We start from the raw sequence: 26,131 nt of genomic DNA, 5'->3' as shown, positions 1-26,131 counted from the left end.
GGAACAAAAGGCCAAAGACCAAGGGCAGAGGCTCCCTAACAAGTGAGATCTAAAGGCTTGGAGCCAGCAAAGGAGACTGAAAAAGAGGAACCAATGAAATTAGGGGAAACTCAAGAAAGTGTTCTGGTTTCATTTTATTATTTTTTAAAAATTGAAGTTTAGTTGATTTCCAATATTGCGAAGGAAGTGTGTGGTTAAGAAGCCAAAAGAAGGAATTACTGATGAGAGATTAAGTCAAAGACAAAGCTACTGAATTAGGCAAGAAAGGGGCCGTTGTGTCTTGGAGGAGAGAAATTTTAATAGAATGGTTGGGATGGAAGCTCTTAACACTGAAAGGATCCCAGGGACTTTTTTTGTAAACAGCTTCACTAAGATATAATTGATATGCCACAAAATACACATAGTTGAAGTATACAACTACTATGGGCATACTATCTGCACAGTGAATAGAATGGACATTATCTAACACCTCCAGGTGATTTTTCATTTTCCTTGTAATCCTCCCCTCCTACCTACCCCAGTTCTCCTGCCCCAGGAAAACACTGATATGTTTTTGGTCATTCTAGATTCATTTGCATTTTCTAGAGTTTTCTATAAATACAATTATAACACTCTATACTTTTTAGTCTGGCTTCTTTAACTCAGCAAAACTATTTTGAGGTTCAGTAATACTGCTGCATGTATTAACAGTTCATTCCTACTTTGTTGCCAATTGGCATATCACTTTAGAGAAGTATCACAATTTGTTTACCTAGTCACCTGTTGATGGAAATTTGAGTTATTCCCACTTTGGGGCTATTACGGATAAAATTGCTTAAAAACATAAATGTTAGAGAGAGTGTGGAGAAAAAGGAATCCCCTTGCACTGTTGGTGGGAATGTAAACTGATACAGCCAGTGTGGAGAACAGTATGGAGATTTCTTAAAAAACTAGGAGTAAAACCACCATGTGATCCAACAGTACCACTAGGCATATACCCTGAGGAAGCCATAACCGAAAAAGACACATGCACCCCCAGTGTTCACTGCAGCACTCTTTACTATAGCTAGGACATGGAAGCAACCTGGATGTTCATCAACAGATGAATGGATAAAGAAGCTTTGGTACATATATACAATGAAATATTACCCAGTCATAAAAAGGAATGCATTTGAGCCAGCTCTGATGGGGTGGATGAACCTAGAGCCTATTATATAGAGTGAAGTAAGTCAGAAAGAGAAAAATAAATATTGTACATTAATATATATGGAATTTGGAAAGATGGTACTGACGAACTTATTTGCAGAGCAGCAGGGGTGACGCAGACATAGAGAACAGACTTATGGACATGGTGGTGGAAGGAGAGGGAGGGATGAACTGAAAGAGCAACACTGAAACACTGCAGTCCCTTGGACGGCAAGGAGATCCAACCAGTCCATCCTAAAGGAAATCAGTCCTGAATATTCATTGGAAAGACTGATGCTGAAGCTGAAACTCCAATACTTTGGCCACCTGATGCGAAGAACTGACTCACTGGAAAAGATCCTGATGCTGGGAAAGATTGAAGGCAGGAGGAGAAGGGGACGTCAGAGAATGAGATGGTTGTATGGCATCACCGACTGGATGGACATGAGTTTGAGCAAGCTCCAGCAGTTGGTGATGGACAGGGAAGCCTGGCGTGCTGCAGTCCATAGGGTTGCAAGGAGCTGGACACGACTAAGTGACTGAACTGAACTGAACATTAAAACATATACACTACCATACGTAAAATAGATAGCCAGTGGGAATTTGCTGTATGATGCTGAGAGTTCAAATCCAGTGCTCTGTGACAAGCTGGAGGGGTAGGATGGGGTGGGAGGTGGAAGAGGAGGTTCAAGAGGGAGGGGACATATGTATACCTATGGCTGATTCATGTTGCTGTATGGCAGAAACTAACACAATATTGTAAAGCAATTTCAAAGATAGAAAACTACACAAATCATAAAAAAAATTGCTAAAAACATCATGTACAAGTCTTTGAATGAAATATGCTTCCTCTTATTTTGGGTAAATACCTAGGAGTAGAACAGCTGAGGCATTGATCTATTTATGTGTCTATCCTTACACCAATAAGGAAAGTGTAGATTTTTATAATAAGTCTTAAATCAGGTAATGTGAATCAGCCAAATTTATTAATTTTTTTCAAAACTATTCTAGGTCCTTTAAATTTCCTTGATAATTTTAGATGTGTTTTGTTTGTAAATGCCTACCAATGAAAACTGGCTGGGTTTTCATTGAGACTGCATTAAATCTATAGATGAATTTGGAGAGAACTGACATCTTAACAATAATAAATCTTCTCACCCATGAAAAGGGTATATCTCTGTACCCATTTAAGTCTTGTTTAAGCAACATTTTTGGTTTTCAGTGTACAAATATTACACATCTTCTGTCAGATTTATTTCTAAGTATTTAATATTGTTGATGTTATTGTGAGTGGCGTGGATTTATTTCAATTTTGATTGTTGCTAGTATATAGAAATACAATGCTGCATTTTTATATATTTATCTTGTATCCTGCAAGCTTGCTGAACTCATTATTTCTGATAACTTTTGGGTACACTCTTGGATTTTCTACATAGACAATCATGCTGTATGTTAATAAAGACAGCCTAAGTGAATAGCAGAAGAGGGGATAAATATGTTACAGTATATTGTAACATATAATGTTATTGCCTTCTTTGAGAAAGACCTGTGTTTGCGGTGCTTACATTCACTTGAGACTCCAAATAACTCGATTTGGGGAGAGAAGAGGAGCTTCACCTAACTTCTTTGCAGTTAACACTTAGTATTTGAGGGGCCTTTATTTGGCAAGGAGAGTTAGTGAGTAACACACTATTTTAGGAAGATAAGACTGGACAGTTCAAAAATGTTAAATTTTGGAATTATTTAACTCTTAAAAGTCAGCAGAGTAATAGAAAGTTCTGTTGCCAAGGTGCCCACTGAAATTCACAAGGAATTCCAGAAGACACTTGAGTAGGGGTAGAGAGACACATAAGACTATATTGTTCTATAGTATAGACCTGGGAGACCCAGAGACCTTTCTAGGTTTCCTATGAGGTGAAGACATAATGACTAAGATACTAGCCTTTTCTTTCTTTCTTTCTTTTTTACCATTCTCAGATAAACAGTAGATTTTCTAATGAGTAGAAAGCAGATGCCCATAAAAATCTAGTGTCTTAGCAAACAGATCCATGTCAGTTTTTAATGTAGTCATGAATTATAGTAAAGAGGATTATCTATATTTAAACAATGTTATTGTACAGGAAATCAATAAAAATGAATAAACTAGAGCCTTCTGTATGAGCATGGACAAATCTCAGAAGTCTCATGTTGGACACAATAAGCAGGCTGAAGAAGAAATGTTACAAAGTATTATTCATATAAAGGATTCAAGATAATCCCTGCACACTTGTCACTCCTACTTGGCTGCAAGAATCCAATTCCTTCTTGTTTTCCTAGCACGGTGCATAATACAGGAGGTGCTCAGCAAAGGTTTGTAAAGCCAAGAAATAAGTACAAAAAGCAATTAATCCACATAGCGAGGCATTAAAGTGAAGCAACAGGGAGAGAAAACATGAGAATCTTTGTATGTCAGTGGAGAAGGCTGGAACGGTGCAAAGTATCAACTGGCCCCAGCTACTCTGGAGGAAGGTTCCAGAGTTCTCCTTTCAGCTGCTGGAACACTAGGCCTCCTGGGAGAGTTAGGGAAGAGGAGGAACTCTTGGGGAAGAGTGGAGTCTAGGATGCTGGAGGTGGGGAGGGCAGCGAATGGAGGAGAGCTGTGCACAAGCACACACACAGAAGAGATCAAAGAACAAAAGAAAGAAAAGAAACATCTCCAGTGACCCTGGAAACCTGACTCAATGACAAGCGGCCACCAGATTTATGAAGAGACTCCTAGGAAAGAAAAAGCAAAGCAGGCTTCTGAGGGGACCTGGCAGCTTCGTGAAAACAGAAGGTCCCTCCTTGCTCTGGAGTTTGGGCGGTGTGGGCTGGCACGGGGCATGGCCTTGCAGTGGCCACACTCTGAGCTCTCGTTCCTAATCCCTCCTGGGCCCTGTGGCTTTCAGCTGCCACCCCCTCTCGCCTGCTGGGGTCTGTGCCAGAGGCAGCAGATGGATGCGCGTTTTGCAATTATCACCAGAGCCAGGCGTCTGCAGCCCTTCCCTAGTCGCTCAAAGTGACTCATCTGTTAGTGAAGACACTGCGCTGCTCTGGGTGGGTCCCTCGAAAAGCGGGAGAAGGAGAAATCTGGGTGTCACTACAGACCGCTGCTGTGGGCATGACTAAGCTGCACTCACTCATGTCGCTCTTTCAAGCGTTTCAAGTCATTGGAAAAGATAAACAAGATAAATGGATATTATGATGCAGCCCCTTGATGAGAAATATTTCCCGACAAACAGATTTTTCCAAAGAAATGCTTAAAACTGCCGCTTGGTGAATGATGTCACCAAGGAGAACAATCATGTGCAACATGCAAGTTCTGACAAAGGGCGCCCGGCAGAACTCTGGGGGCTTTACCTGCTTGCCAAAGAACACCACCCACCCCTTAGGTGGCATGAAGAGAAGACAGCAGGGGAGGATTCTGAAGGCTGGAACCCATGAGGATCAGCAACTTCCTGTGTGCCTCCTCTTGGTCACCCCAATCACTGCACCAAGCATTTCCTAAAAAGGCACATTCAGGGACCATCTGTCCCTGAGCCTCGCTGCCAAATGATGGCAAATCAAGTCAGCTTGCACCTGTTTCATGTAGCTACCTGACACTTCTTCCAAAAAGCCTGGCATTCAACAGATGACATGGGAATCAGGCAAGTTGTGATTGGCAGAGATGGAAGAATTTCATTTTTTTAATCGACATATAATTGACATACAACATATTAGTTTCAGGTATACGACATAATGGGGTTCCCTCATAGCTCAGTTGGTAAAGAATCTGCCTGCAATGCAGGAGACCCAGGTTTGAGTCCTAGGTTGGGAAGATCCTCTGCAGAAGGAAATGGCAACCCACTCCAGTATTCTTGCCTGGAGAATCCCATAGACAGAGGAGCCTGGCAAGCTACAGTCCATGGGATTGCAAGAGTTGGACATGACTTAGCAACTAAACCACCATATGACATAATATAAGAATATATCGCAAGATAATCAGGACAGTAAGTCTAGTTAACATCCATCACCACACAGTTACAATTTTTTCTCTTAGCAACTTTCAAATATACAAAACAGCACTGTGAACCATAGTTACCAGGCTCTATGAGAAGAATTTCAAGATCCAGCAAAGATTAGATATGTGAGAACAATGGAAGGGTAGGCAGTACGTACCTCTTCTTAAACATGATGGCAACACCTGAAAACTATTCCAAATGGCAAAATGTACCCCCTCAACAAAACAGCTAAGCATTTAAAAATCATGCTGCAGACTTTCACTGGCTTGACTATCCAGGTCACACAGGATGCCAAAGGAGCAGGCAGTGAATCAGTCCTGATGAACGTGGCTTTGGGGGCGAGCCCATCCCTGTGTGACCCTGGGATTTGCTCTCCTCAGTCACTGGCATTATTCAGCAGCACCAGTGCCTTCATCACTCATCACTGAAATACTTCACTTCTCCGTCTTTTGGGGGAGAAGAGGAGGGGAGAGGGTTTATCTTCAGAGGAGTTCATTTGCCGACAGGCCACACCAGAACTGATCCTATTTTTCATGATCTGAAGGGAGGCTTATGAATCTGTTTTGGGTGAGGGTTTGTGCCTGCTGTGCTTATAATGACTTCTGCCAACATAAATTCCTGGAGGTCTTAACTGCATTCATTTTGTCCATTAATTTCCTTGACTATCCACCATTAAAGATTAATTTGCTCTGCCGATGAGAGCAGTCTCATGAATCTATTTTAGAGATACAGACCACTGCTCTTAGATTAATTTATTTTGTATCCAAATTCTAACCTTTTTGTATATGCAGCAGAACAGTTCATTTGCCCTCACCAGATTCAACCTAACTGGCATTTAACTCTTCCTTCACTTACTAATGGGTTTCTCACATACCGTACACCTGAAATTTATACCACATAAAGTCCACATAAGTAATCCAACTCCAGTAAATAATCAGTGGACTAAACTCAGCAGAATTATAATTTCCCACTTCATAATTCCTAAGAAAACTAATTTCATCAAGGGTCCCATTATCAATGAAGGACAATATTATTTAGTACAAACACCTGAATCTTGTCTAAAGGAAAGAAATCCATTTCTAAATTGTTTGAGACTTGTGTGATTGTGACTCCCTTTGCTAAAGATACAGAAATCAAAAATCATATGTCAAATTGCCTTTAACATAGTTTTTCTCCTGCCCAGATAAATCTAAACACAAGAAGAGAACATAAAGCTGATTTTAATATAGGGTTGATCAGCTTTTAAAACATGATCATGGTGTCACATGATCACTCACTTGAATTTAATAGAAAAGGAAAAGGCCATAAAAGCACAATCAATCACTGGAAAATGCCAACTGTTTAAAGTCACTGCCCTTTAAAGCCTCTACCTCCTCCACTGAGTCTTTTATAAAATAATAATCATTAATGTCTGGGGGGAGGAGGACAGTCCAATGGAAAGATGCATGTGGTTCTTCCAGCAAAGCCAAAAAATAAAATACATAAATAAATCTACTTTAAAAATGGGTCCAAAAGTCAGCTCCAACACATGCTGGCTCTTTCTCCCTAGGCAGAAGAGGTCTGGAGCCTAAAGAGCCCCAATGAAAGTGTGTGAACAACTGACAGACTGGGACTAAAACCCTTTTGGCACTTGATAAAGCGTCCCATGTTTCTGGCCTAATAAATCTGAACTCTTTATGATCTACCCACCTAATTACTCTAACACATAATTAGCCTCTTGTAGCCAACGGCTCCAACCGCTAGAATGTTGTTCCTATCTGACTCCGGTCTTTCTTTGTAATTTCCCAATTCTCACTTTTCAGAAACATCATTCTGAAGGTGACAGTTTTCAGAGGGTAGATTTCCACTCATTAATCTCACATTCAAGTTCTACTCCTCTTCCCAGCCCCAAACAGCAGTCTCTTTTGAGGAAATCCCGTGAGAAGCCAGAAGAAAAGTTTTCCCTGCGTGCAGGCTCTCAGATCCATTAAACAAGCAAAACGGTGGCCTCCTTGGCTTTTTCCAGCAAAGTACAGATCCCCTAAAATCACTCTCCATTCATCAGTTTGATTTCTAACTTAGAGAACCATGAGATAAGCTGACACTCCAGCATTTCTGTCCTTTTATCCCTATTTAAAAATTTTTTGAGCATTGAAATTCTCACCATAGGTGGCTGTGGCCTTTAAAAAGATTGTTCTTATTTTCTATTTGTTATTTAATGTTTTTATTTATTTTGGCTGCACTGGGTCTTAGTTTCAGCATGTGCGATCTAGTTCCCTGACCAGGGATGGAACCCGGGTCCCCAGACTCTGGAGTGTGGAGTCTTAGCCACTGGACCACCAGGGAAGTCCCTAAGAGATTGTTTTTAAACTGGACACACATGTTCGCCACCCTCTCTAAGTCCCTAGATTACAGAAATCTTCTATAAATATTTGTTGAGCGGATGAACAAAGAGAATATAGCAAAACACCAAGCCAAGCCTTCTCCAGTCACTCACACCGATTCTCCTAGTTTACATTTTCTTTCTGTTGCAGTCAGCGCAGTAATCAGGGCTGGGAGTACTTCCATGTACACATAAACTGAACAATAATTAAACGACAGATTAAGATACTAAATGGTGGGTGTGAGTAGGAAGGTGACCGTGGCCGGCACCAAAACCTATCAGCAATATAAGAGTCACTGTGACATCAAAGCAAGGAAAGAGCATCTGCCTTCCTACCCACCAACACACGATGAACAACAGAGCAGGCCTGTCCTTCTGAAAACGCTAGTCAGTTCCCATTTGCAAACAGTAGTTAGACATCCTTCTTCTGTACCGTCACATGCGGCATGACATTTCCATGACCCAGCCGACTACCGGGATCAAAGATGCCTCTCACCGCCTACTCACAGACTGACTCATCCTGCGTGAACCTCTCATGCATATCAATGGACAGACTCTGATGGCTCAGAGTCGCTAAAGTCTCTGCTCCCCCCTAGCCTGGCTAATTAGCCTTGACATCCCCACCCTTGATTTCTACAAAACCCACTGCGTGCATGCTCAGTGGCTCCGTCATGTTCAACCCTTTGCAACCCCATGGACTGTAGTCCACCAGGCTCCTCTGTCTATAGGATTTTCCAGGCAAGAACACTGGAGTAGGTTGCCATTTCCTCCTCCAAGGGATCTTCCTAATCCAGAGATTGAACGTGTGTCTCCTGCATCTCCTGAATCGGCATGTAGATTCTTTACCACCGAGCCACCTGGGAAGCCCTACAAAGTCCACTGGCATACTTCAAATCCAAGTAATAACCAAAGCAAAATTACTTATTTTCTTCATGTTTTACATAGAAATATCCTTTTTCTACCTATCAGCTCTATGTTAGTATCAACTACATCAGAAATGGCTTCTACTGAAGTGGAAAAAATGAAAGCATCACTCTGACTAGTCAATCACTAATCCATTAGTGTGGGAACTTCAATTATACTGCTGTGTTTTCTAAAGTGCCCAAGTCAGGAAAGATTTAAATGTCAAGAGTCCACAGTTTGGCATATCAATCAAAATGGGCAAATACAAGTCTCTTTCTTCCTAACCAGGGAGCCACACAGGATGAAACCACGGACCCAAAGTCTGTGACAGAACAATATCACTTCTGTGAAATCAGCAGATTCTTTCAAACCTGCTCTTCAGAATATCATTATCAGTGCATTTGGGCATTTTATACAATTAATATGTAATGGAGAAATATTGCCTTATATGGAGCCAGATTCAACCAGCCATGTGGCAAGCTTCATGTTATGTGCTTTCCTACGTACCCTGACTTCTCCACTTATTAACTATGTCACCTGAGGCAATTTACACAGGCTGTTCTGTGTCTCAACTGATGATCATAGTGCCAACCTCATAACTCTGCTGTGAAGATGAAATGTATTAGATCAGTGCCTGGCATGTGCTTAGAGATGACTAAGCTATTATTATTGTTGCTATCACTGATAATATTCTCATTGCAAATAGCCCTTACTAAAACCTAAGGAGGTGGTTATTAACTACCTCCATTTTCATAAAGGAAGAAAAGGAGGCTCAGAGAGGTTGAGAAAATTGCTATAAGTCACACAAATTTGGTGCTGGTATAAGACTCTAGATTCAAAGTCCAGTCTTCTTTCCACTCCCCGGTCCCCACCCCAACCGCCAACTCATCCTTTGCAATGAGACTATAAATAGATCTGTCTGATTCAGCAAAGACGGCTTCCTTACATTTCTAACTTCAAAGAGGCATAACAATTGTATGTAAAATTCTTTTGATCAAAAAATAGTACTTCCAGAGAAGGCGACTTGAAAAGGAACATCATTAATTGTCAGGCATTTAGCTGAGATAAGTCAAAGTCCTTTAATGTCTTGCATGTCTTGCTGTGCAAGCAGCTTAGGAAGACTGGCAGGATGGAAAGAAAGAGCACAAGATCAGGTGTCAGAAACTCAAGGATAAGTCGCGGGTCTCTCTGCTCACTGCTGTGAGATCTTAGACAAGTCACCCAAATTCTCTGCTTCAAGTGATGGTTGTGAGGATTAAATAAGATAATACTTGTTCCCTCAGTGTGAACTCTAGAGCTCTCAATAACACAAGCTATTATTTTTATCATCACAATCCAGGTGCCAGTAAACTCTGTTTCTTGTACACATAAGCTTAAAGACAAAACTATCCAACCTTTTCTGAAATGATCCTTTAATACATCAATGACATTGACTGAAATTCCCAGCATTTTATACCATTTCTATTCCTAGGAACCATGAGCTAAAAAAGGGGGCAAGATAGGCTCTCTCATAAACTCCAGCACCTTTTCCCTCCTTCTTCCTTTGGGACTCCGAGGAACATTCAAATACCACATCCTCTCATCTCATAAGCCTCCTCAGAGAGACCAGCTCAGTTCAGCTGCTTAGTGTATGCGACTCTTTGGCGACCCCATGGACTGCAGCATGCCAGGCTTCCCTGTCCATCACCAACTCCCAGAGCTTACTCAAACTCATGTCCATTGTGAGTCAGTGATGCCATCCAACCATTTCATCCTTTGTTGTTCTCTTCTCTTGCCTATACCCATTCCCAGCATCAGGGTCTTTTCCAATGAGTCAGTTCTTCACATCAGATAGCCAAAGTATTGGAGTTTCAGCTTCAGCATCAGTCCTTCCAATGAATGTTCAGGACTTATTTCCTTTAGGATTGACCGGTTTGATCTCCTTGCCGTCCAAGGGACTCTCAAGAGTCTTCTCCAACACCACAGTTCAAAAGCGTCAATTCTTCTGTGCTCAGCATTCTTTTTAGTCCAATTCTCATGTCCATACATGACCACTGGAAAACTCATAGCTTTGACTATATGGACCTTTGTCGGTAATGTCTCTGCTTTAAGGAATACTATTATTGCAGGAGGAAAAGATCCTTCATCTCATTTAATTATTAGGAGTGTAAACACTTTTCTCCTTGAACATTGCAAAACCTGGGGGAAAGGGAAGGAGGCCTCTCATGCATATCCAACCTTTCTCACCTAAATACCAAAAGATGCACTTCCCCACGCAGAAGAACTGAAGAAAAAAGGGAATGATAAGTGAGTACGGGGCATGTCTACACCCACCAGTCTGCACCTACTCTCAGCAGCCGTCCCTCACCCCCACGTCACGTGTTAATTTATCGGCACAATTCATCACTTTTCCTGACTAAGATTCCACTAAGCTTGTCCAACCCTTCGCAACAATTCGATACTGCTCTCCAAATATCTAATTGTTTTAACTCTTAATTTCCCAACTATGTATAAATAAAGGAGTTCTAGTCCCCGAAGAGCTAAAGGGGGACTCACGTGCTGCCGTTCTGTCCTCACTTCGACAAAGCCTAAAGTCAGATTATCAACCCTCTGATAGGAGGTTACCGGGTCAAATCTTAAAAAAAATAAAACAGAAAAACCTAAAAACCTCTCCAGAAAGGAGATGTCCAAACAGCAACAGTGTGAGAAGCCCCCTGTTCCATATGGGTGTGTGTGTGTGTTTGCGCTCAGTCGTGTCTGACTCTCTGCAACATTATGGACTATAGTCTACCAGGCTCCTATGTCCACGGGATTCTCCAGGCAAGAATACTGGATTGGGTTGCCATTTCCTACTCCAGGGGATCTTCCTGAGCCAGGAATAGAACCTGTGTCTTCTGCATCTCTTGCATTGGCAGGCATATTCTTTACCACTGAACCACCTGGAATGCACCCCCTTCTCCATACCCACATACAATGAAAAAAAAAAATCTGATTTGCAACCTGGTCACTCCATGGTGAGACCCACCAATGGACAAATTGTGCTCATACACACATATTCCAATCAGCTTACTGAGTCCTAACATTCAAACATGAATACACTGCCCAGAATTAGCAAGGATGGACAAAGACAGAGAAAAAGGTGATTCAGAGAAAAAAGAGAAAATGCAGAGAGCAGAATAATCTTCAAAAGGAAACAAAACATTGACTGATATCCTCAAAAAGAAAAAAGAAATAAATGCATCCATAATATGAGAAGAAATACTCAAACAAAATAGTGAACAGTGATCAAGAAACAGTTCTTGAATATTAAAAATAAGACAGCTGAAATTTTAAAATATCAATAAAAAGTGTAGAAGATAAAGTCAGGGAAATCTTTCAGAAAGTAGAACAAAAAATCAAAGAGACGAAAAACAAAAGGAAAAAGATAAGAAATTAGAGGCTCCATCCAGAAGATGTAACACCTGAATAATAAGAGAACCAAAAATACAGAATATTGAGGGGAAAAATTTATAAAAATAATAAATAGTAAAAAGTTAGTTTTGAAGAGCTGAAAGGCATAAATCTTCAGACTAAAAGAGTTTACAAATTACCCAGAATATGAACAGAAAAGAACCCACCCTAAAGCATATCATTGTAAAATTCCAAAACATGGAGATAATCCAAGTTAACTGAAAGGAAAAGAATAGGTCACCTAGATTCTGAGAATGGAAAAAGCTTCAGAATTCTTCACAACCGAAGTAATACAACAATAGAATAATGCCCTTAAAATTGAGTTTTAGAAATGAATTTTATTTAGAATTCTATACCGTCCAAACTATCAATCAAGATACACTTTTATATATACAAGGATTCAAAAATTTTACCTTTTATACATCCTTTCCCAGAAAGCTATTGTAGGATGATGTACTCCAACTTAAATGAGGAAGACTGGGATTTAAGAAACAAAGCATCTGACATGGGACAGCAGTGAACAGAAGTCTCAACACAATAGCTACTCAGCAGACCCAGAGAATAACTTTTCCATATTGTTGCAAAGGGGCTCCAGGAGGAAAGCCTGGTGTAGAGTGAGTAATGATGCATTTGAGCATACAAAAAATATACTACATAGACAAAGATTCTGGAGAGTTCAACAAAAAATACCAATAGGCACTAGACAAAAACAAATGACAAGGTACTTATCAGCTCTAGGAGAAACAAACGGCTATGCAAGAAAGAAGCATTGGTAATATTTCACTGTTTGACTTATCAGTGAAAAACATTTGTTTAAATTGTAATATTATTAATCTTGATTACTGGGTTAAAACAATACTGTTATATAATTTTATTGAGGGGATGGAAGGAAATGAATTGTGTGGAGAGTAAGAGATCTATCATATTTCTCTTATGTCAAGGAGTGAAAAAAGTAGTAAATTCATACTTAGCGATATAAGAGTAAACAGCAGGGAAACAGCCAAAATTGTTGTTATATAAAGATACATAAATATAAAATATATACTCTAGGGAGGGGAACTAAGGAATGGGAAAGACATTGCTACTTTTTCATCATAAGCCTGTTTTGGGTTTTCAAAATTATAAATATGTATATCACATTGATTAAAAATATATATGTTTTGATGACTAAAATTTTTAAATCTCTATGAATACAGTATGTAATCAATATAAAGGAAAACTGGAGATTGTAAGAATAAAGCTCAAATAAGTAACTGACCTCAAGGCAAATGACCCTAAAACCTCCCATTCATTTAAATTTTACACACTCTTAAAAGCATGCTTTCCTCTCACTTTGTAGTTATACCACATCAAAAATAGAAGTCCTCTCATTATTGCTTTGATACAGTAAATTAACTTCAAAACATCTGATAGACCTTCTAATTTCTCTTACTTATCATAGGAGCAAAGGGCAAATACCTCTTTTACATATATTTTCATAAATGATCAAATCCTTAATTTGTACACTGGTCATTAGAGTATTCATTAAATGCTTTGGTCTAATCAAACTAATATCCATGTGTTTTACATTAATACTTATGCTCTTGATGAATATCCACACAAAGCATAAAATGTATCCTTCCAATAAAGGCAACCATTCAATTATGAATAACAGAATCAGCTTTAAGCTTTTTAAAAATACATACCTCTACACTAATAGAATGTATTCTCCAGTCATAAATCTAGAATTTTTGCTAAAATGATTCCAAATCTTCTTAATTTCCTTTGAAGTTTGGCTTTTATATGATATAAAAGCATGCAACACACCCAATTCTATTAGTTTTAAGTCTTCCAGAACCAGACATGTTTAGGTTTACAAATACGGAAGTCAGTGTTACTCAAACACATGCACTTCACTTATGGATATAATGGTTACTTAGTGTACACATAATCAAACCACTTATTGTGGTTCTTTCTTAAAAATAGAGAAATTGATTTAATTAAAAAAGATGAAAAAACCAGCTCAAACTTGACATTTAGGGAAAGTGATTTGCTTACCTCTGTTGGTTTGTAGCAGTCTACAAGAGCTTCCTAGAAGAAAATACACAGAAGCTTTATTTTAAAATTCAACATCATTTAAGTGAAATCATTTAATTTTTATAACATTATTAACAGGGTAAATCAATATTTCATACTGACTACCAAGAATCACACTGTATTTCACTATCTGTTAGCCCTCTGAAGACACAAAACTGTACCTTTCACTTTCACTCTTTAGAACACACACATACACATCTGTCCTTCGGGCTGCCTATGTGGTTCATAACAATCTGGGTACACTTAAGTTGAGACAGCCTGTGAGAGATGGTGACAATCACACTGGACGTGGAGAATGAGAGCCTGGCTGTGATTCAATCACAAAGCAGCTTGTCTCACCTCTGCAGGCTTTGGTTATCCTTCCCTGGGAACCAGACAGGGTGACCTGATGGCAGTTAAAGCTTCTTTCAGGTAATTACTTTTTTGATTAAAAAAAAAATTTATGTCATTACATTTTCTACAGAACTGGTGCCTGGGGTTTTTTGCTTGTTTTTGTTTTGCTTTTGTAACTTTCGTAACTGGGATGCTTTCATCTCCCAACTAATTTACCAACAAGAAATAAGAGCCTGGCTCTACCACATTAAATTGAGACACCAGTAATTATTAACACACTAAACACATTAACACATTTAAATATGTCCTTTACTTGCCTCTAGTGATCATTTGTCTTCTGTGATAACTAACAGCCATTAACAGTAATTATCAATGAACAGTGAGAACCATGGCAGGTCACAGGTTAATTGGTTTTAGAAACTCACAAATGCCGATTTTAAAATGATAGATTTGACTTCCTGTGGAAAGGGAAATAAGTATTTTTTTGCTCTGGACAAAGGAAATGGGGGAATCTCAATATCCATTATATTAGGTGAGCATGAACCAATAAAAGATATTTTATTAGAATTATGTTGTAAACAATCTTATCTAGAAATGAATTTCATGAATGGTATAATCCACAACTGCAAGACCGGAATCCTGGGTTTAGGTATTCCAGTTCTAGCTCAGCCCCTCTCCTTCTCATACAATTGTGGGACATGCCTTCCTTCTCTGGCAAATGGATCTCTGGAGGCAGAACCATCCTTCTCCCAAGAAGTTGGAGCTGAAGAAACCCATATCTGTAAGGTGTTGTAAGATCTGACTATAGTCAGGTCCTTTGGGCTGTTTTATCCCCAGATATGCAGTTTATGTGGGTGAATACTCAGCCTCCTATTGATTCCCTCTGCAAACTGCCATTGCCCAAGTGCTGGTGCCAATACCACCCGAGGGCAGGATCAGTGAGAGCCATGCTCTGGAGACCCAAGTGGATTCAAGCATTCATCAAAGAATCGAGATTTTGAATACTACTTACTCGTAATTTTAAAGCCCTCTCTTCTTCACTGTCTGCATCAAGAAGATCATCAATGTCAATTTCCACATCGGGCATTTCTTCTTCCTGGGGGACAAATATGGAAACATTCTATTTAGTAAGATACTGCATTGTATCGAACCAATGTCTTAGTAAGATACGCACTGTATCGAACAAATGTCATTGAGTCATATAGACGTGCTGACAATTAACGGGGGTGGGGGCACAGGGAAGAAACTCGGAGGAAGAGGAGGGAAAGAAGAAGGAAGGGGAAGTAGGACAGAAAGGAGGAAAGAGAAGAAAAATGAAGAAGAGGTGGGAAGGGGAAGGAGGGAAAAGGAACAGAGGGAGGAGTGGGAGCAAAGGAGACATTAGCGTCACAAAGCAGACACTAATGCTACCTCAACAATGAGGATTTCCCACTTTCTGAGAGGAAATTGCCTTTCTGAGTTTTTAATCGGGGGTTGATCAATTATAGGAAGAGTAGCGTGACTTGCAGCTTCCCACCCAACATCTACACTTCCCTTGGTGACTACTTTGTCTGTTTTTGAGGGTCGGGGGTACAGGGGGACATGGATCTGCATCTCCCTTCCTAGCTCTGGGTCTGGAAAAACCTGAGTCCACCAGGGGTTTCTGAGCCAGGGCTCTTGGGTCAGTGTCACCCCAGCCCCAGTTACAGACTCGATGCTCTTTCAACAGCAGCATCCTGGCTGGAGAGCGGGCTGAGGCAGCCCGTTACCTAGAAACTGCTGCAACCATTGTGCAATCATGAAGGGAGAGTCTGACTCATGGTGGGCAGACTGGGGAGAAGTAAGAAAAGAGGGTTCTAGAAAATGTCGCCTCTGAAGCCCACCTACATTCCAGTAGAGCCCTATTATTGTAAATCGAGTTTAATATTCCTGCAGCCAAAGACATCCCGTCCATAACAGAGGGCGAGGAAGTGCAGCGGCAGTGCAGTGATAGACCGCCTGATCTGGAATCTGACCTCCAGCGCCTGATCTGGAATCTGACCTCCAGCGCCCGGTCAACCCCGGCTCCCTCTCCTCTCTGTTACCTGATATTCCCCACGTCTCAGTCTGAGAAAGCAGAGAGAAAGATTGCATTTAGAAGAGTGCTTTAATTTCGCATTTCCCCTTCCCATGAGGAGTCACCTGCATGCCAACTCGTCCCAGCCTCAGGGAGGGCGAGGAGTATTTACAGAAGTCAGAGAGAAACTTGTGCGTGGACACCTGCGCGTCCACCTGGGCTTCACTGCTCGGTGCCAGCTGCATTGTCTGGTCCTCAAAGGCAAGGCTGACTTTCTGAGAATTTCCTTTCTAGCAAAGTGCATTTTTCACTAGCTAATGGTGCTCAACCACTCTTTTTCCTGCTCCTACACAAAAGTGAGGACCCAAGTGTTTTGAGGAAACTGAGGCAGATGATATACTACTGTGAAATAATAAGAAAATGTTTATTGCTGTCTGTATCCCAGTTCCTGACACAGAGCTCTTCAAACCCTTGTAAATAGTGAAAGTGAAAGTGAAGTCGCTCAGTCACCTCCAACTCTTTGCAACCCCATGGATTGTAGCCCACCAGGCTCCTCCGTCTATGGGATTCTCCAGGCAACAGTACTGGAGTGGGTTGCCATTTCCTTCTCCAGGGGATCTTCCCAACCCAGGGATCGAACCCAGGACTCCCACATTGTAGGCAGATGCTTTACTGTTTGAGCCACCAGGGAAATCCTTGTAAATGCTTGTAAATAGGTGACTATTGTGTGTTTTTTTTTTTTTTAACTATTATAAGATATGAAGTCGATATTGGAAAGTTCAGATAAAGCAGAAGGAAAACTGAACCCAAAGTAGAGGGGCAAGTCTAAGACGTTAGTCTTATTAAAGTTAAAATCTCTTTTTAAAATTGTTAATAATACTAACAAAAAATGGGAAGGAAAAAGCAAGTCTCCTTAGAGAAGCCAAATGACCTTAGAACTGGGGAAGAATGATTCTTGCTGGAGGGTAGGGATAGGAATAAAATTAAAACATAATCACCTGGTCTTCCAGGACATCAGAAAAGCAGTACAGGGTTGGAGGTATGTATCTGTCTATGGGAATATTTGACAGTACCTTACAGGCCCTAAGACTCAGTCTACATGAGGCAATGAACACAGCATCACTGTGCTCCGCTTAGAGCTGGCTGGGCTGCTGAGCCTTTTCCCTCCTTCCCTGGAAGCCATCCAGCCCACACTTTTATCCAGCCAGTCTGTCTCTTGGGCTGGTACAGAGCCATTCTTTCAAATGAGATAACCATTTTTAAGCCCTCCCCAGGGCTTTGGAAGCAACAGTTAGAACTGCACATGGAACAACAGACTGGTTCCAAATAGGAAAAGGAGTACGACAAGGCTGTGTATTGTCACCCTGCTTATTTAACTTCTATGCAGAGTACATCATGAGAAACGCTGGACTGGAAGAAACACAAGCTGGAATCAAGATTGCCGGGAGAAATATCAAGAACCTCAGATATGCAGATGACACCACCGTTATGGCAGAAAGTGAAGAGGAGCTAAAAAGCCTCTTGATGAAAGTGAAAGAGGAGAGTGAAAAAGTTGGCTTAAAGCTCAACATTCAGAAAATGAAGATCATGGCATCTGGTCCCATCACTTCATGGGAAATATCTGGGAAAACAGTGGAAACAGTGTCAGACTTTATTTTTTTGGGCTCCAAAATCACTGCAGATGGTGATTGCAGCCATGAAATTAAAAGATGCTTACTCCTTGGAAGGAAAGTTATGACCAACCTAGATAGCATATTGAAAAGCAGAGACATGACTTTGCAAACAAAGTCCATCTAGTCAAGTCTATGGTTTTTCCAGTAGTCATCTATGGATGTGAAAGTTGGACTGTGAAGAAAGTTGAGCACTGAAGAACTGATGCTTTTGAACTGTGGTGCTGGAGAAGACTCTTGAGAGTCCCTTGGACAGCAAGGAGATCCAACCAGACCATTCTAAAGGAAATCAGTCCTGAATATTCATCAGAAGGACTGATGCTGAAGCTGAAACTCCAATACTTTGGCCACCTGATGTGAAGAGAACAGACTCCTTGGAAAAGACCCTGATGCTTAGAAAGATTGAAGGCAAGAAGAGAAGAGGGCAACAGAGGATGAGATGGTTGGATGGCATCACTGACTCAATGGACATGAGTTTGAGTAAACTCTGGAAGATGGTGAAGGACAGGGAAGCCAGGCATGCTACAGTTCATGGGGTTGCAAAGATTTGGACATGACTGAGCAACTGAACAAAGGACAGAGCAGAGAGATGGGGACAGATGTGGCCTCTACTGGGGGAGGATGCCAGAGGACCCCAGGGCTGCACTCCACTCAGTCAGGATGCTGGGGAAGACCACACTGATGCTTCCCTGTGTGGGTGCCAGCCTCCCTGTTCATCATCTACCCTTCACACTGGTATTTTCTTGCTCCAGTGCTGCCTGTGCTGACTTCTTATATTGTGTATATTTGAAATTGTGGTTGAAAGGAAGATTGTGGGTGGAGAGGGGAGCCATTTGGGGAGCCACAAAGAGCAGTGTGGCTCTCAAGGGGCTGCCAGACTTTCCACAGTGAAAGGACTGGTGGAAACTGACACACCAACAAAGAAACTCACTAGATGACGGGACAACTGGCAGCCCATGAACACAGATTGCAGCTGGGAAGACGCAGTGTGGGATAAATGACGCCTGAACACATGGACCCTCCCTGGAGCCAGGGAAGACTGACGCCACGGCACACACGGTGCGGATATTCTAGCAAATGTGGTGCAAGATTAATTCACCTAAGCCCACAGCTCAGCACGACTTTAATAACCACCATGTAGGGGCAAAACACCCAGAGCCTGTTTCAGCTGATGCTATTCAAGAAAAACCAAGTAAAAGCAAGAACCTCACAAGTTTCAATCAGTGTAACAGTCTATACAGCCTCGCCCAAAGTTCCCTGACTCCTCTCTCAAAGCAGTCATTTGGGTTCAGTGATTAGACACGCTTTGGGTGCAAAGTATGCATTTATGTCACGGTTTAATGAAATCAAGTAGAGGAAACAGGATATAGAAACTCGTTCAAGTAATTACAGCTGAGGGGAGCTCCGTGCCTGCTCTTCTGAAAGGAAATAAAAGAATAAATGAACAATGCCCTCGTCAGCACAGCACAGCACAGGTTTCCCCGCAAACATCGTTCAGCTTTGAGGCCAAATTTGGTCAAACAAGCTTTTACTTGCACAGCGGCAGAGTCTCGCCTACAAGGCAGCGTCTGCAATTAGGTGTCCTCTCACCACGACTGTACCGGGCTCCCCAAAAGTTCTGACCTCGTATGACCCATTTCCCCCACCCTTGAGGTCTGGGCCATCCAACGTGGCCACCACATGTGGTATATATGTTTAAATTCACTAAGATGAAATAGAATTCAAAATCTGGTTCCCCAGTCACCTTAGCCACATTTTAGGGCTCAGCTACCACATGTGGCAAGTGACATGGGGTCTTTCATTTCACTGGACACCATGGCCCTAGGGTCCACTCACTCTCTGGCCCAGACAAAGCAAAGCCCCTTCCCCTCTTAAAGGAGCTTGCCAGGAATAAAGAAAACAGCCAGCATCCCAAGGTCACCGCCATGCCCCAAGGGCATATAGCTGAGAAATCCTGGGTTTGGCTTTCTAAGTGGGAAGGTTGATGCAAACCAAGTATTTACTCGTTGAGTAATTACACCGAATCACTAGGTATCAGCATTTTCTACCAACCGATGAGCTTCTCAGGACCCGCACCCGCTTCTCTCAGAAGCCAGGAGGAGGTCAGGTTGAGTGTATGGACAAGGGCAGAGCGTGGAACACAGAGCAGGGTGGATTCTGAAGGTTGGTGATACTGAAACTAAAGCCCCGGGGAGGACAGAGAGACGGGGCCACGGAGGTACAGGTGGGAAGACAAAACAGATCTAGCATCAGGCGTAGAATCCTGCATATATTTGGGGTTTAATCATTTTAATGAGGAGTGTGGACATAGTCCAAATTCAATTGATGCTCTCTTGAGCTCTATCTTCTGTGTAAAGCAGTATCAGTGAATAACCTTGGGGACAGATCAGGTCACTTACAAGGCAGAAACTCCACCCGTGACATACTCTGGTTTGCTAGAATTTAGTTGTGTTCAGAGACTTCCGTACACTAAAAATAGATATGCCAACAGGGGCTCAGGTGACAAGATATGAAACAACCTCTTCAAAGTGGCTGGGTAAGTCACTAGCTAACATCATCCCCACTGAGTCAGAGGTCTTCCTGTTGGTACCCACAGAATGAGGCCCTTGATCACGTGTGTGCATCCTTCTGGTTAAGAAAGTATCCATTGAGCGTTCACCATGCGTGAGGCTCTGTGTGTCAGCCCTGTGAGGCCATGCTCTGGAGAGGCAGCCGACACACAAAAACAAAATGATATCCAGAGGCGCCAAAAGACAGACAAACCAAAGTGCTTTATGATGAAGGAAGGGGAACACTTCCACCTGGGCCAGGGAGGGAGGGTTTCACAGAGGAGAAGCTGGCCTTGTAGAATGGCAGGATTTGGACAGGCTTAGAGGAGAGTGAAAAAGTTGGCTTAAAGCTTAACATTCAGAAAACGAAGATCACGGCATCTGGTCCCATCACCTCATGGGAAATGGATGGGGCAACAGTGGAAACAGTGTCAGACTTTATCTTTTTGGGCTCCAAAATCATTGCAGGTGGTGATTGCAGCCATGAAATTAAAAGGCGCTTACTCCTTGGAAGGAAAGTTATGACCAACCTAGATAGCATATTGAAAAGCAGAGACATTTCTTTACCAACAAAGGTCCATCTAGTCAAGGCTATGGTTTTTCCAGTAGTCATGTATGGATGTGAGAGCTGGACTGTGAAGAAAGCTGAGTGCCAAAGAATTGATGCGTTTGAACTGTGGTATTGGAGAGGACTCTTGAGAGTCCCATGGACTGCAAGGATATCCAACCAGTCCATCCTAAAGGAGATCAGTCCTGGGTGTTCATCTGAAGGACTGATGCTGAAGCTGACACTCCAATACTTTGGCCACCTCATGCAAAGAGCTGACTCATTAGAAAAGACCCTGATGCTGGGAGGGATTTGGGGGTAGCAGGAGAAGGGGATGACAGAAGCTGGATGGCATCACTGACTCGATGGATGTGAGTCTGAGTGGACTCCGGGAGTTAGTGATGGACAGGGAGGCCTGGCGTGCTGCAATTCATGGGGTTGCAAAGAGTCGGACACAACTGAGCCACTGAACTGAACTGAACTGAACTGAGAAGGGGACAGAGAGCACCCAAAAGAGACAGGATGATATACAGGAGGCAAAATACCAGAATTGTTCTAAATACCGGGTACAGAAAGGGAGTCAGACTGCTCTGGGCTGCAAATATTAATACTAATGCCTATGAAAGCCAGAAATGAGAGCTGAGGCAGGTGGGAGTATGGAGTATGAGTGCAACAGGCAAGAGAAAACATGCCCCACGGAAGAGCAGCAAAAGAAAAGAAAACAAAAACAAAAAACTCAAAACCCTCCATTCCCGACCACTGCAACCTTTTAGGAACAAATGCTCAGTGCTACCAGATTTTCCAAGTTTTCAGAAAAGTTGAAAAGATGGATTTTTTAATGTTAAAATATCCTGATTTTTTTTCCAGTTGGCTTACAAGTCCTTAAAATATTGTGAAAGACAAACAAAATCCATCCCCTTCATGTTGCCAGCCTTTCCTTGCAGACTGTAGCAACGGAGGGCTCTAGAGCAAGGGTGGGGAATAATGTTGGGAGAACTGGCCCAGCTGCGCAGTCCCAGCCCAGGGGCCCAGGGGTCCAGGGGCCCAGGGTACGGGGTAGGGTTGCTGCTGAGAGGCTGCTGCACTCATCTATGGGAGCTAACAGGGCCTGGATGCCAGTTGAGGCAAGAACGGAAAGATTTCAACAGTGATAAATAGGAAGGGGAAAGAGACGGAATTTGGAGATGAACTGGAAGTTGGAAGAGGGAAAGAGAAGATGCAGGTTTCCAGCCTGAGAGGTTTTTTGTTTGTTTTGCTTACAATTTCTTTCTTTTTTTTTTAATTTATTTTATCATTTGGTGCTGGGCCAGGTCTTTGTTGCGGCATGCAGGATCTTTAGTTGCAGCATGTGGGATCTAGTTCCCTAATCAGGGATTGAACTTGAGTTCCCTGCATTGGTAGCTCAGGATCTCAGCCACTGGACCACCAGGGAAGTCCCAAGCCTGTGCGGTTTTGAAGAAACACACAAAGACAGGGCACGACTCGGACCCTGAAGACACCTCACAAACCAAAAGGCAGTTCAGAGGGCAGCTATCTCCAGCAACCCCACCCCTAGGCAAAAGGGGGACCCCCACGCTGCTACATCCCTGTGCAGGCAGGACTCTGCAGGGCCTGTGACCACCCCCGGCTCACGCACCAGGACACAGTGATGCAACCTCATATTGTGTTCCTGAAACACAGACGGCCTGTGGGGAAAACACACACACTCATACACTGCTAACCAGAGATTTTACACCATGAACCCCGACAAGTGTGGTGTGAGCCGTTAAAAAGTACAAATGCTCGCCTCCCTCCACAACAGGGAAGGTGGCAGGAAGGAAGATGCTTAAGCAGCTTGAAAACCCTCAAGCACTTTGAAAACGGAGGATGGTTTTTAAGCTCCACCACACAGCCGGAGGGCTTCCCGAAAGTGACAGTGGCTCATTGTTCTCCACAGTCTCCGCCCAAAAATAAGGACATGAAGGGCCGTGAGGTCAGAGTGTTGTGAGCATGGTGCCAGCGAGGGAGACATGGCAGCGGGGCCGGGTGGGCACTCGCCTATTCTGATACCCGCACTCCCCACAGCTCCCCTCCACAGGCTTAAGGGGGAACTGGAGGAGGAAAAACCAAAGAAGGTCCCCATTCCCAGGGACTATGTGAGTGTTATTTATTTTCTCTGAAAATATTTACATTTCATGTTTTCATTAATGACAGCCCCAAACCATTTCTGTAAGCAAGCACATTTCTTCTAAGAATTATCTGGATGACCATCCCATACCTAGATCCAGCTCTGTGTTTATCATCAAGCAGAATTATGTTAATGGCCTAAGGAGAAAAAAGCCAACAGATGGATTTAACACTGACTCATTCACACCAAGTGAAGCCCCAAGCCACTGCTCAAAAGACTGTGCTGCCCACAACTCTGCCTTGCTGTTGAGTTAGTGGCTCAGCTGTGTCCAACTCTTTGTGACCCCATGGACTGTAGCCCACCAGGCTCCTCTGTCCATGGAATTCTCCAGGCAAAAAGACTGGAGTGGGTAGCCATCCCCTTCTCCAGGGAATCTTCCTGACCCAGGTATCAAACCCATGCCTCCTGCATTGCAGGCAGATTCTTTATCATTTGAACCACCAGGGAAGCCAACTGTGCCTAATTCCCCTTACAGAAGGAATAACATCAGCCATCTCAGTCAATTCACATTGTACATTTGAGTTGGTTGGGTACTTTATGTTTAATTTGCAGTTTTGATTTTGTAGTCAGAAGAACCACAAGCATAAAAAGTTTATGCTTGGTTTTAAGCGGCTTATATCTAAATATTATCATATTAAACCTTTAAATCACATCATAGTAAACTTTTAAAGCCCTGGAATTTGTAATAAATTTTTACTTAAAAAGGAGCCCAGCCTACCCTAAGGCACATCACTGTGAAATATCAGAACACTGGAGATGAAGCGGAGATCTGGGAAGCTTTCAGAAGGAAAACAGGTCACACACACAAGGACAGAAAATCAATGTCATCAGGCTTCCCAACAACAGTGCTGTGAGCTGGAAGCCAAGAGAACAAATGTGCCAAGATCCTAAGGGGAAACGACGCCTACATCCCCCCGGAATGTCAACTAAGAGACAGGGAAAAATCACAGACATTTTATGACACATCAGGTTTTATATCTTAATATGTTTAGCTCCTGTTTCAGGAAGAAATGCTCCAGTGAGGCAAATGAACTAAGAGAGTCATCTGTCGCTGTGGACCATGGAGGCCAGAGGGCGTACAAGGATCAGGACTGAGGAGGGGGGCATGAAGAACTGGGAAAGGATCAAGACTGAGTGGGGAGGCGTAAAGAGCTGGAAAGCTGAGTGAAAGGAGAGCAGATGAGCCTCTTTTTAATACGGGCACCAGATCCAGTCCCGGATGGGCCCACATCCACCAGGCACTTTAGAGGAGCTGGGGTAGGAGAGTCCTGTAATAGAACTCAAAGGGTTAAACGAGCACACACCATTCCAGATTCAACACTGACAATCCCATGTCACTAGCACATATCTAATACACGCTTGGTTTTTGCTGTTTTGAGTTTGTTTGTTTACATCCCCTTTTTCTTGGATTGCCTTCCCATTAGGTCACCACTGAGCACCAAATCCAGTTCCCTGTTCTATACAGTAGGTTCTCATTAGTCAGCTCTTTTATACATAGTATTGATAGTGTGTATATGTCAGTCCCAATCTCCCAATTCTTGTTTTGAAAGTTAAATAACCTTCAAAGGCTGAAGCTTGCTCCGAGCCAAACAGCAAAATCCGTCAAACTCCTCCTTTAAAAAGATTAGAACAGCCTGACTGGGCTTCACCCTGTGATAAAGCGAAGGGATGATTTAAATAATAAGCAGAGAGGTTGCCCTCCTTGCCTCCCGGTCAGACATCCCTCTATCCTGCACTCCCCACAGCTAAGGTTCATTTCTGGGGTGTCAGCGCATACACACAGCGGTGGCAGGAGAGAGCAGGAAAGCCACAGAGCAAACCCCATCCCCAGTGCCATAGGCAGCGTGTCTCCCTCTCGTCCTGCTCAAGGAAACACCGTGATACCAGTGAGCAAGACTGACGTTACTTCACAACACTTAGAATATATTTTAACTTTCTGATAGTTCACCAACTTTACTTGGTACTTTCACTATTATCATTGAATAAATTATTTGAGATACATCCTTGTGTCACAGCAATCCAGTTGAGAACTGTCACCCTGTTCTGTTCTTAGTCACTCAGTCATGTCTGACTCTTTGTGACCCCGTGGACTATAGCCCACCAGGTTCCTCTGTCCATGGGGATTCTCCAGGCAAGAACAGTGGCATGGGTTGCTATGCCCTCCTCCAGGGGATTTTCCCCATCTAGGGATCGAACCTAGGTCTCCTGCATTGCAGGCAGATTCTTTACCATCTGAGCCACCAGGGAAGCCCAATCAACAATACAAAACAGGGACTTCCCTGGAGGTCCTGTGGTTAAGACTCTGTACTTCTGGTCTTTTCAGTAGTCACATACAAATGTGACAGCTGAACCGTGAAAAAAGCTGAGCACTGAAGAAATGATACTTTCAAATTTTAGTGCTGGAAAAGACTTTTGAGAGTCCCCTGGAAAGCAAGGAGATAAAACCAGTCAATCCCAAAGGAAATCAACCCTGAATACTCTTTGGAAGGAATGATGCTAAAGCTGAAGCTCCACTATTTGGGCCACCTGACAGCTGACTCCTTGGAAAAGACCCTGATGCTGGGAAAGATTGAAGGCAGAAGGAGAAGAGGGCAGAGAGAGTTGGATGGCATCCCCAATTCAATGGACATGAACTTGGGCCAACTCCAGGAGACAGTGAGGGATAGGGAAGCCTCGTGTGCTGCAGTCCATGGGATTGGGAAGAGTCAGACATGACTGAGCGACTGAACAACAACAAGCTCCACTGAGAGGGGTGCAGGTTCCATTCTTGATCAGGGAACTAAGATCCTACATGCTGCACAAGGTGGCCAAAAAATAATAATAATAATTTTAAAATAATACAAAACAAATGCCAGCCCAGAGATATAAAGATTCACA

General features: G+C 42.6%; 1 protein-coding gene across 1 annotated transcript in view; it reads right to left on the bottom strand.

Moving 5' to 3' along the window:
• Positions 1–26,131, bottom strand: part of PPP1R14C (protein phosphatase 1 regulatory inhibitor subunit 14C) — an 89,639-nt gene that overhangs the window by 3,335 nt on the left and 60,173 nt on the right. Inside the window, exons 2-3 of the mRNA XM_068984820.1 lie at positions 15,299–15,382; positions 13,915–13,947 (exon numbers count right to left, since the gene is read on the bottom strand). Of these exons, the coding sequence (XP_068840921.1) occupies positions 13,915–13,947; positions 15,299–15,382 (117 nt within the window). The remainder of the gene's footprint in view (positions 1–13,914; positions 13,948–15,298; positions 15,383–26,131) is intronic.

The sequence above is a fragment of the Capricornis sumatraensis genome, chromosome 13, assembly GCF_032405125.1.
Source record: "Capricornis sumatraensis isolate serow.1 chromosome 13, serow.2, whole genome shotgun sequence".
NCBI classification, from domain to species: Eukaryota; Metazoa; Chordata; class Mammalia; order Artiodactyla; family Bovidae; genus Capricornis; species Capricornis sumatraensis.
Note: the sequence above shows the minus strand (reverse complement) of the source record. Positions and strands in the feature narration are given on the sequence as shown.